This window comes from Aspergillus oryzae, chromosome 6 (genome assembly GCF_000184455.2).
Source record: "Aspergillus oryzae RIB40 DNA, chromosome 6".
Taxonomy (NCBI): domain Eukaryota; kingdom Fungi; phylum Ascomycota; class Eurotiomycetes; order Eurotiales; family Aspergillaceae; genus Aspergillus; species Aspergillus oryzae.
The window spans coordinates 376,853-388,981 of record NC_036440.1 but is presented as its reverse complement, the minus strand read 5'-3'; the positions used below and the strand labels follow the sequence as shown (position 1 = coordinate 388,981).

Here is a 12,129-nt window from a genome sequence, read left to right as displayed (position 1 = left end):
GTATATCACTCGACTGACAGTTTTCCTAATTTATTTTATTGCATTCCGCGTGTTGCCCAGTGTGAACCTACTCTGCCCCACTGCCAAGACAAGCTGGGCGTCGAATTTCAGACAATGACCGTTACTGCTGCTGAGTAGAATTAGACAAGTAGTAGGACATGGAGACGCCCTGAGAAGCAAAGTTGCTTGGGGGAACAGCTGAGTGATATCTATTATCACACCTGTTTCTGCACCCTCTCAGAAGGTAGACCTTTCCCTTTTTTTCTGGGGGGGCTGTTTTAGGGTTATGTCCCCTATATCTGCCTTCAGGCACTTCTACTACAGAGCAGTCTGAGCAGGTAGGCAGGCAGATTAGGAAGATTGAGTAATTCAACCAATCTCGATAATCTAACCAGGTAAGTAGGTAGATAATCAGTTCAGGCATGTCAAGTAATCTATGTACATGCATAGATAGATTGGAAGAATAAGCAGTTTTGGAAACTGACTAGTCCAAGCAGAGCGGTAACATCATATATTGAATCGGTCTGGTTACCGAATGGCTTTACCAGCAATCGGTGTCTTCGGCTTTTCGCCTTGTACGACCGAGTTTGGGCCCTGTCTATTCAGGGATTATGCATTCGGCAGCCGAATCGATAGATCTCTTAGCATAGAGCACGTTCCTCCTTTGTGTGTTAGGGAATTTCAGGAATTAACCCCTTCATTCAGTATCCTACCAATTTTGAGATGATGGATGCCTTCCTAGCGAATCATCTACATGCCTTCATCGATCTCAGGTAAATATCTCCAGCAATGCTGAGTCAAAGGCTCAAGCTCACATGTGTGATGTTACTTGCGAAACCGGGATCATGGCACTGGCGGCGATCTGAGTTCTGTGAGTCCATTCTGGGTCATCAAGTATAACGATCGCCAGCTCTTCCCTGCAGGAAACTACGCAACTCAGGCATTAAGCGGAGCGGGTATCAAGTCGTGTATCGAAAGAGCCGGGATATGGTTCGGAACGAGAATATTGTGGTTTGGCACACTTTTGGCTTCACCCACCATCCACGTGTAGAAGACTTCCCAGCCATGCCGGCTGAGATTGCTCAAGTACGCCTTGTTCCGTACAATTTCTGTCTTTATAACCCAGCCAACGATGTACCCCCGTCCACTCAATCAGAGCAATGAGTATAAGACGCCTGAGGGTTCTCAATGCTCAGGGCCGTCTGGTTGCCCTGGTACTTGTCGGAGTCACCTGTGAAGTGTTGCTCGTATGTCATATATGTGATCAGGTAGGAAGTAAATTGAAGGATCACAAATGTTAGCCTGTTAGAAAAGACAGTTGTCGAGTGGAGAAACTCGTGACAGCGAGGCATTTCTTCCACGTGTTGTCAATACCGTGAAGCTGTAGTGGTTGTATATCAGCAGCAGTGCCTAGGGCGTTTACTATAATTAGTAGGTGGCTCACGTTACATTTAAAAGGCAAGATCGGAGCTCTCAAGTCCGCCGAAAATGGATAGGAACCCAGTCTGCAGTTTAGAAAGGTCATCTAGGTGCGGCAAGCATACAAAAAGAGAAAAACCTGATTAGGAGGCAGATGACGGCCATAAGAGTAGCAAAGGAGGGTTATTACAAGTTGGGACGCCATGACAGGTGCGCTTAGTCGACGATTCTCTTGCTCTTCGTTCATTTATCTTTCCTATGTATGGGATTGAGGCCCTGGCGTTCGGACCTAGATTCTGCCTCACCAGTAAAATGCGACGCACCTAGTACTCCGGAGTAAACACTTCATAGTTAGGCTCTAGCAGGTTAATAGAACTTCGATTGATTGGTAGACTGATAGAGTGGATCGGAAAAAACGTGCAATGAGATTTGCATGGGTATAAAATATGCAAATGAAACCTATGCCATGGAGAACAGAGAAATATACCATGTGTTTTACCATTCTCATGAACCCGTATACAAGGCGGAGTGGTGTTCTAATAGCCTGTCCTATCGTCTGCTTTCCCCTAACGCAAACAAACATAAACGCCAGTCTAAACCCATATCGCAAAAAGTGAGGAAAATAAACATCCGTTGCCTAAGGTCAAACTGATCATACAGGCGCCTACCGCATGTATAGCGAGTCGCTGGACTCAGTTCTTGGGAATATCCGAGTATACAACGAATCGGTCGACTCTGTGCGTGGGAATGCCCGCTGATGAACTTTCGAAACCATACGGTCGGTGTATACACCCTTCGCTGTGCCTCGAACGACGGTCTCAAGATACTCCCTGAAGTCCACTGGCCTGAAGTCCGGGTAGAGGTCTTTGGCGATCAGATATCCGAGGTATCTTGCGTTTTCCGGGGTGTTATCACCCCGAATACCCCAAGACAACTGGTACTCGGCCAAATACCGGGGGATAAATTTGACGGGATCGAAGGGATAAGTCTCACTAGACTGTCTGGCGGCGAGTACACGAGTGTAGACGCTTTCCTCGGGAATCTATAGTCATAGATCAGCAAATGTCGCGATGTGCGACAGCGTCCAAGCGACTTACGTGATTCCTTTGGATTTTCTCTTCGCTGATCTCCTCCAATAAGTCGTAGATCTCGTTCTGTGTCTTAACGGTGTTGTATGCATAGACCATCTTGTTCAATGTCCGCTCGTCATCGATGATTCTGGCAACATAGCGTCCAATGTCTCTTAAATCGGTCAAACCCATAGGGGTGTTGCCATCGCCGACGATTTCGTTATTGGCGGAAGTCATAGCATAGTCGGCTCTTCCGGACTCCAGGCGGGGATACGAAAGTTGGTACCACCAGCCGACATCGATGATGGTGTAGGGAAGGCGCAGTTGTTTAACATGGTTGTAGACTGTTTCTTTCTATAAGAAGGGAAATGGATGTCAGTGACTGATGGCAGACTCTTCCTTCGCTTCTATGAGTACTTACTTCGTCCCTCAGCCACATGATACCACCAGGGGGTGCCACGGTGATGAAACCACATGGAACGAATCGCTTAACTCCGGCCCTCTTCGCAGCTTTGGCAAGAGGAATTTGATCCTGCTGCTCGGCAGGACCAACACAGCTGATGACGACATCGATTCCCTCGAGTGCCTCTGTAAGAGATTCTTCAGGGCCTTTTAGATCGCATCTGCGGATTTGCATGCCGCGATCTTGGAGGGAAACGATGGCGGGCTTCTGTACCGACCGGGGGCGGACGAGGGCGTAGAGTTCCTACAGTCACGTGAACGTGAGATTAGAACAAACGGCTGAAGTTGCACAAATTAGAGGATGGTTTTCTTACAAAGATTGGATTTTCCAGAAGTCCATTTGCAATCGAACCACCAGTTTCACCCGCTGCTCCGACAAGCAAAACCTTTGTTTTCGACATGGCGTTTCGACGGGTGGCGAGATCAGTTACGAGAAAAAAGTGCTGGTTGTGCGATAATTGGGTTGGGGGGAAACTCGAATGATTTGGGAAGTGAGAGAAATCAAACGGAAGTGCGAAAATGAGCAAGGATTTTTCCGCCCGACTGGTCTCTTTTATTTCTGTTTCAAGATTGCCTTCTCTCCCAACGCAGGATTGAAGGGTCAGTCGACGTTATAAGGGCCAGCGTCCCACACACTACCCACACTGCCTTATCCAGATTGGCCGCGGGTGGGTCGTCAGTGGATGTTAAGCTCCCCAAGATGAGAGGCGCTTTTGGTGCGTGAGTTGTCTGGGAAGGGAGGGGGTGGATATTCTGTGTGATATGACGTTCTTGTCGTACTGAGAGATGCTACCGGGACATATATATGGTGAGATCTACGCGAGAGAATCTGGTGACTTTCTACTTATACATGCCAAGTACCTTTTTTTTAATCTTTCTCTCTAACCTTCGTCAGGAGCATCGGAAGGTCGGATCGCAGAAGTTTGGGTTCTCCCTCACTACGGGCCGGTGGGCTTCGGGAGTCCCAACCCCAATACGGTTACGTCATATTTTGCCCACGGCTTCCCGGCCTAAAGACTGGACAAGTGACGATATCTGTTCCACCCTTTCGAGATGGTTTCAGTTCCACCATCATTATGATACCTCTTGTTCATGGCTGGTAGTCTCGACCTCTCCTCAAGCTGACGGATTGATGGTATATCCAACTTGACCATCTAATCCCTCATTAGCCAAAATCCACGCATTCCATCCGTTTCCACGTCGCTAGATTCGCTCTAATGCGGGGAGAAAGGCCCCAATTGCCCCGGTATTTCCAGAATAGGGCCTATTCTGCATCTCACAATTCATATTATCTTGTCTTCTTTGTCCAATGATCAAACCCCCACGTCAGAGATCTTCGGATCTGCGTGGCGGCCTTGTGAGCAAAAAGGTGTTTGTAACCCTGGCAGAATGACGACATGGGACATTGCTAGGCTGGGGCCCGGCTGTCATTGGTCAGTCCCTCGTTGCAAATGGAGTAGCTGTCCCACGGTTGCATATATTTGTCCCCTTGGAGCCTGTGACTTTCCAACCAATTTCCATGGTCGGCGGCTACTGGAAATTGACCCAGCACACTTCCAATGCAGCGCGATGAGGTTCCATTACCCACTTAGCAACGGAGTCCCGAGCGTACTTCTGATTGACGCATGACAATGCAGTTCTTGTTCAATCCGATTGCTTTTCCCTTTGATCGGTTGGCCCCTCTACTGATATCTATAGGTTTCCCCCCGCAATCGTTGAGCTCCAGCTAATATTCTGGAGCTTTGAGTTTCACCTTAAGAGATCTCATGCGTGTGCGACAGCATTCAGCGGTGCATAAGCGGCTCATAGACCATTTGTAGATATGGAAGAAGCAAAGAAATGCTGGTTTACTGGGGTAAACTTTAATACCCAGACTTCGTTGCCTACAGAGTACATGATAAGAACTCATAAGGCAAAACAAGAGAATATGCACAGTTGAAAAACCTAAGTCTGCGGCTCTCTTCATGAATCCGAGGGCTTGGGACATGGATAAGCGTGCCTGACGGTGGGTTCCAGCCACTCAGACTTCGTGTTTTTCAAGGCGGATCTAAAACTCGCCGTTTATACCTCGTCTGTTGTAAACCAGGCTTTAACGTTGACCTCTCCTTATTGCATTGATTTAATCGTCGTGACCACAATTGGCAGGCCAGCCTCGAGGCCCCCGTACAAATTCTGAAACTGTCGTCTTCTTGTTTTGGATCAAATTTCCTCCGGAGTCGAGACACCGGACGAGATTCCTCCGGGAGAAGGCAGGTACCCCGAACACAGGATGTAAGAATTGTGGCAATGAGGGAGCTGGCCAATGACCCCGGACCGAGAGACGACCGGGTGGATTAACCGCTAGAAAACAAACCGCGTTCGGCTAGCCGCGATTAAGCATGGCTCAGGATGAATAGTGAGGCATGTGAGAAATAGAAATTTTGAATTGGACTTTTCCCCTTCCGACTCTAGTCTCCGATCTGCAGGCTCCAGTTTCCCCTTCCTTCCGCCAATGATACGCCTGACTATGCACACACTCCTCCCAATGTCATGTAATAAATTGATGATACTATGACAGGTTTGAAGTATGGTGAGAATGTCGGTGTGATCCGAAAGAACTAATTTTCGCAGCCGCGGGTAATTGTCCAAAAAGAAAATTCTTTTCTGGCCGCCGAGTGGAGGGACCCCTTTCTGATATCCCTACATACCTTACCATCTATCCCCGAGTTTCCTACATAAACAGGTTACTAGTTAACAATAGTTACCTTACTAGTTACCTCTAGTACCTCAATAGCTAACAAGCCTCAATACAGGGGAATTACCAAATGAGTGACTGTGACCAAGGAAACCTGATGCTGGATCTGTGGTGCGGCATAGCACGAAAAACAATGATGAAACTATCTCAAAATGTATCTACTCTTCCTCCTCATGGAGGGGTGAACCTTAACCCAAATTTTACCTTTAATAATCCAGAACCAAGATCCGAGGCAGAAGTCTTAATTTTAAGAAGCATCCATTCGTCACGGCATTACTCGAGGGGCAAAAGGATGGATGATGTCGACATACAGAGATTTTCCCCGCTCTCCGCAATACCCCATAAAAAAGATTTTCCCTCCCCGCAGCGGACACCTGACATCGTAACAAAACATCGTCATCGATTCGATTTGCCATCACTCATTTGTCTTAAGTAGGTAAAAATCATTCTACAGTGTAGTGGTCTAATGATCCACATTGATCCCAATTGACTTGACGACACTACGTACTAGAATACAATATGCTGTGGGGCAACCTACAAGTCCAGATATATATATATTCTCTCGTACCTCCTCCCCAGCTAAAAACACATAAAGGTCCTAATATGTACTCCTTAAAAAGAGGACCTTGCCGTCGTGACGATCCACCTTCATTTGCTAAGATAGTGGCTGTACTGTGTAGCCCCTTGTGTGGTATTACTAAAGAACCTATTACTGGCACCGCTAGAAGGAGGTGGTGCAGATTGACGCTAACACAAGGCTTCTCATTCCTAAGAGCGCGATACGCGCATGAGAAAAACCTCCGTACTTAGTACCTCGTCATAATGACTGCAACATGAGACTCAATACTGTCTAAGGTATTAGAGATTTTTCAATTTTAGGATCGTACTTGCTACCATCGGCTCTCGGTTACTACATTGGGAAGGCACTTGTTGATTGTCTTTCAACCTTCTACGAGCGAAGAATACCTTAGTCCGTTCATGTCCTCATTTACTGATATCTTATGAATCCGAATTTTTCCGTGCCCTGTCGACGCGCTTTATTACCAAATGAGAAATGTCATCCGAGCATCACAACACCGCAGCCCCCGGCTTATTATCAACCACCGACAATGACAGCGAAGCTCACAGCTGCTCACATAGTCGTAGTGAAACACAAAGCCTCTTCAATTCCTACGGAGCCGTAAAGCCAAACCAGGTAACGCTGATCGGTTCGTCTATAGATAACACCAACATATTATTGGATCCGAGCTGATTTATGGCTGAAGCGATCGGAGGAGCGATCAATACTGGTTTGATGATAGCATCGGGGAATGCTCTTGCAAAGTATGGCGTTGTTAACATAACATGATAGATGGTGTTGACGGCTCCTTAGGGCAGGTGTAAGTATCCCAACGTGCTGCTCCCTCTGCTGATAAGTCATAACGTTGACCCGTCAACCTGCTAGCCTGCATCAGTTCTCATTTCATATACGATCGTTGGCATCTTGGTTTACCATGTCCTATGCGCCCTAGCAGAGGTGGCCTCTCCAGGGCCATCGACGGTTGCTGATCATGCTGCGAAGTTTTGTGACCCATCTCTTGGTTTCACAATAGAGTGGATGTGAGCGAATCGGTATCCACCTTAGAACTCCGCTAAATATGGAACACAGATACTGGCTGAAGCTTTTGGTGGTCACACCTAACCAATTGACAGCGGCAGCTCTGGTAGTGTCATATTGGCTGGATGCCGACATTGTCAATCCTGGCATATGGATAACTGTCTTCATGTTAATCATACTTGGTGTGAACTATTGGGGCAGTCGATTTATGAGCCAATATGAGTTCATTCTATCTTCTTTCAAAATCACGGTGGTGCTTGCGCTTATGGTCTTTTCCCTGGTTCTAGCGCTAGGAGGCGGCCCAGATCACGACAGGATAGGATTTCGATACTGGGAAACTCCACGTGCCTTTGCCGGCGACCATACAGCTACTGGAATACTTCGCGCTATATGTCGGACGATGCCTTCCGCCACCTTTGCATATCTAGGAAGTGAATTGATTGGCATCAATATCCTGCGTACAAGGAATACGCGAAAGACTGCGCTGCACGCAACCAAGCTAACGTTTTACCGCATACTGGTTATCAACATCGTTACCGTTACCTTCATTGGTATGTTGGTTCCATTTGATGCCAAGGAGCTGGAATTTGCTAGGGTAAAAACAAGCTCGAGACTATATGCGAGAGCTACTTTCCCTGGAGACAAACAGCCTACCGCTTCCTCAGCTGCCGCTTTTGTGGTGGCGGTTCAGATAGCCCACATAGCTGTGATGCCGCATATCCTCAATGCGTGCTTCCTTTTGTTCATACTATCCGCAGCAAACCATTCCCTCTATATGGCAACACGAACTCTCTACGGCTTATCCCTTTCACGAAACGCTTTTGCCTTCCTGTCTCATCTTGACCGTAGGGGAACTCCGATCTATACTCTCTTCGTTTGCTCAGCGGTCGCCTCGCTGGCTTACTTGAATATCCAGGAAGATTCAAAATGTCTCTTTAACCACTTCGTGAACTTGATTACCATGTTCAGCATTCTCACCTGGATCTCGATTCTTGTGGTCCACCTTACCTTCGCGAGGTTCCCAAAGGCAAAAGCTGAGGCTAACCCGCTCACCTTCAGGGCTCCATTTGGGGTCGCTGGATCATGGGCAGCACTAGCGTTCTGTGTTTTTATCACGGCAATGAGGGGTTTTGACACGGTGGACTCTGATGGCGGTCCTAACAAGGTTGATTATAAGGCTATCATCACATCATACGTTGGGATCCCGCTGTATTTGTTGCTGTTCATTGGTCATAAACTTTATATCAAAAACAGAAAATGTCAGTTGGATATAGAACCAATTGAAATGGTATCATAGAAAGACTGAGAGATAGTAGCAGAAGCGAGTATAGGCTTCAGCCAATCCGATAGAATAGAAGTCTCAATAGTTTGACTTGATCCCAGTCTCATAAAGCCCTACTTGCATCTGCGATAAAACGACCAACCCCCAGAACTATACAAGTCCTTCCACCTTTCCCCGCACATACAATTTCCGCTCTCTACACCTACTATCTGCCCCATCTATGATATCTTCTTCCTCCAGCTTATCCAAAAAGTCCAACACCCAGTCCTGACAATTCCACCCATGGATATCACTTCGAACAGGGATATCGCGTGCGACAGCCTTCAGCGTGCTAGTTCCGGTGCTTTTCACATCAAAGAGGAAGACAAGCTCGTCTAGACCACTCAGACACCGAGCATCTCCGTATTCAGGCTCATAGCGAAATCGACCATCGCCTGGAGCATAATTTTGTCGGCTTCATGGGGTTCGTCGATGAAGATAGCCCAGTGTTTGAAGACGCCTTCGTCGGTGATTATGGTGACGTAGACTCCGACCATTGTGGATTGGTATGGATTGTATGTACTGGTCTTAGAATGAGGCAGTGCTAGCTAGGGGTTATCCTTCTGGGGTAATAAACAATAATATTTTAACCCTACCGTGGTTTGTATTCCAGGGATACAGATGAAGGTAAACAGACAAGGCGTCTGTCCGAAGTGGATCTGGGAAGTTGATGTGAGGAGTTGATATGCGACGAGGCTGAAAGATTGTACTACAACTAGAGCCTGGCCAATTAGTCTAATTACAGCAGAGGTATCTCGACCGGATGAGTTAGCGTGAGGCACTCAGGCTCCGAAGACGGTCACCCGGAGCATAAACCCCCTTCTGTTTTCCCTCCTCTCATTTCTCATCTCTCACCAAGTCTCCTCTCTTCCAATGCATTGTCATATTCTAGCCACAAGTCGGGTCTCGAGTGTATCTCATTGCCCTCCTCTTACTGAATAAATGACACAAAAACGGCGGTAGTCGACATACACTGGGTGGCTTTGTGATATCGTATCGTGTCTGTCCTGGTGCCGTTGGGGTAAGAAAAGCAAAGACAAACTCCGGTCCTTGAGTCAGAGACTCAAGGTATCTAATACGTATGTAACAGTCTTGTAAAAAGTATATACTCAGTATCAATAACAGGAAGTTGATATATTAATCTAAGTACATAGTCGATCTAGTTCTACCCTTCTCTTGTTTTCCACCGATCTCTAAATCCGCATGTATATCTACTCGACATGATGCGTCCTGGAAATATATGGACAAGCAGCGTTCTTGCTCTCATCCTCACTAGCGGCGCGAGATTCCTCTGTGACGGTGATATGTGTCGTACGAATGATCCCCCCTGCCTCGAGTATACTCTCGTGTAGATATTCCATTGACTCGGTCCCTTTCTGCTTTTCCCTTCTGATGTTGTTACTCATCTTGTAGGAGGAACTACCATAAGCTGACATCCCGGTTCCATAGTTCTCCGAGTATCCACTGGGCTTGGTGGTCGTAGTCTTCATACCCAAGACTCTTTTGATTTTGCGGATGGCGCCGGTCTCCGTGATAATCTTGGGAATGCAAGGTAAACAGAAAATGAAAAACCCGCACGTCATCTCCGCCATGGAACAGAGGACTACGGGAGCCAGACTGTATAGCGGATCGGTTGCGTTACGATACATAACTATCGTGTCCAGTCTAAGTGCTGCGGAGGCACACGCCCTGCAGTGTCGTCGATGTTAGTTTGAGGGGGTATATCCAGGGCCTAGAGAGGGCATAGACTTACAGCACACCGAGACTGAAGACGAACGAAACGCCTAATCTCTTCCTCCACGTCATCTTCAACGTCCAGATAACAGGTTGTGGTAACAGCAACATGATCACGTCGCATGTAAGATGGATGCTGGCTGATGTTAATTGGATTTTGTATAGATCGATACATTTCCCTGGAACGGTGAGGTCGTAGATGGCTTTGTGAGGAATACACTGGAGATTCAAGGTAAGTACTATGGCGACACCTGCGATGACCTGGATTCCAATTGTGGCCATGCATCCCCACCAGAAGACGGTTCTGGATCTCAAGCCTTGGGGGGCTAACAATCGACACCATTCAACAAGAATGGCTATCTTCAGGAACGGAAGGACAAATGAGTAACAGACGCCGAAGATGAAGACATACTATGTACGGGTTAGATGTTGAACTCTGGGAAGCCATAGCTGGAGCCACCTACATAATTGGTAGGCATGAAATCACGAAGACGGACATCCCATTGGTGGACGAAGTAACCAGGCATTTTGACCATGGCAAAGGCAGTATAGGCAGGGCCCCAGTAGCACCCCTGGGGACTTTATTGTTAGAGTCTCGCTTCATTATTCTTGGTAATAGGGGGAACAAACATATGCACGTACGACTAGGACTGTGGTGAAAGGAGCGTTAGCATCTAGGTAAGGGCGGTATCAGGGTATTGAAGGCTTACTCTCTTCAAGTTGTATCTTCCTCAACAGATACACCCTCGCATAGATACGCATGAGAAAGCAAAGTGTTGTGACTGCGACGCACGCAGCTAGGACGCCAATGGCAAGTGCATTCCGGTTCGTTGGATTGTCAAAGTTAGGAGTGACTCCATCTGGTGGTGGATGAGCAGGCCCGTCCAGATCCATAGTGTTTTAAACAAGCACCTTGTAAGGATGTGACAGGAATTTCAAATAGAAATGTAACAGCTGCTCTATAAAATGCTCATCCACACTGCAGTCGTCCTCTGTAGACTTGAAACACATGTCAAGCTCCGATTTATATCCAGATGCGCAGCTTTTTATTGACAACTTTAAAGGAGAACTCGCTATGGTGCTTGAGCAGTGCCGCCTTTGTCTTTTGTGTGGAGTGAGCATTTGGACATCGTTCGAATAAGCCCTAGGTTTGACGTGTGGCAGATGATAGTAGAGTAAACTACATTGTTTGGGTGCGCCACCAGCCTGAAGCCGCCGAGCCTGCAGTTACCCCTGATACCATATCCTACAAAGAAGAGCCATCCCAATGGGACAGTCCCCTGCTAGGCTGCAGAAGGTAGCCCCAGAATGATTCCCGTTGTGGTATAGGCCCATAAAACAGACAATGAGCACGAGAAATACTATGTGTCATTAGCTTATCCCTGTAGCCTCACACGACAAGTAAAGCTTCGGCAGTCGCGATGCAACAAAGCCCTGCGGAGAGTTTTATATGCGAAAGAGACACGCTAGTCAGCCGTGGCGGCTTGGCTGCAAGTTGTCACGCTCGGATCGTGAGAGTATCTTTCCGATTTCTTTGACAGGTCAGAAGTTTTATAAAAGAAACTGAACCTTGGCGTAATTTGAAGCAGCCTTTAAGGTTCTCGACCCCTTTCGAGGGAAGCACATATACTCCGAACTCCATACCTAAATAGGCATCTCTCGAAGTGCTCGCTTACGGTTGTAGAAAAGGATCACCATCCCTGAGATAACTTATAACCTCGCCTATCGACAGATGAATAATCGTGGTGGATGGTGCACCGTGTGGGGTCCTAAAGAGCCGACTACCAATGCT

At 47.3% G+C, this 12,129-nt stretch overlaps 4 protein-coding genes across 4 annotated transcripts; 1 reads left to right on the top strand and 3 right to left on the bottom strand.

The window, feature by feature from the left end:
* Positions 1-2,474: 2,474 nt before the first annotated feature.
* Positions 2,475-3,352, bottom strand: AO090020000564 (aromatic alcohol reductase; the record flags this gene model as incomplete). The annotated part of the gene is made up of 3 exons (XM_001824809.3): positions 2,475-2,843; positions 2,911-3,195; positions 3,266-3,352. 3 exons carry the CDS (start codon positions 3,350-3,352, stop codon positions 2,475-2,477), a joined length of 741 nt encoding a protein of 246 aa, XP_001824861.3.
* A 3,387-nt stretch (positions 3,353-6,739) lies between these two features.
* Positions 6,740-8,579, top strand: AO090020000565 (putative amino acid permease; the record flags this gene model as incomplete). Its single annotated transcript, XM_023237939.1, has 3 exons — positions 6,740-6,893; positions 7,140-7,284; positions 7,334-8,579. 3 exons carry the CDS (start codon positions 6,740-6,742, stop codon positions 8,577-8,579), a joined length of 1,545 nt encoding a protein of 514 aa, XP_023092895.1.
* A 1,235-nt stretch (positions 8,580-9,814) lies between these two features.
* Positions 9,815-10,195, bottom strand: AO090020000566 (uncharacterized protein; the record flags this gene model as incomplete). The annotated part of the gene is made up of 2 exons (XM_023237938.1): positions 9,815-9,894; positions 9,919-10,195. The coding sequence occupies 2 exons, from the start codon at positions 10,193-10,195 to the stop codon at positions 9,815-9,817; spliced, it is 357 nt and encodes a 118-aa protein (XP_023092896.1).
* A 73-nt stretch (positions 10,196-10,268) lies between these two features.
* AO090020000567 (uncharacterized protein) lies at positions 10,269-10,864 on the bottom strand (the record flags this gene model as incomplete). Its single annotated transcript, XM_023237937.1, has 3 exons — positions 10,269-10,335; positions 10,357-10,748; positions 10,802-10,864. The coding sequence occupies 3 exons, from the start codon at positions 10,862-10,864 to the stop codon at positions 10,269-10,271; spliced, it is 522 nt and encodes a 173-aa protein (XP_023092897.1).
* Between the last annotated feature and the right edge of the window lie 1,265 nt (positions 10,865-12,129).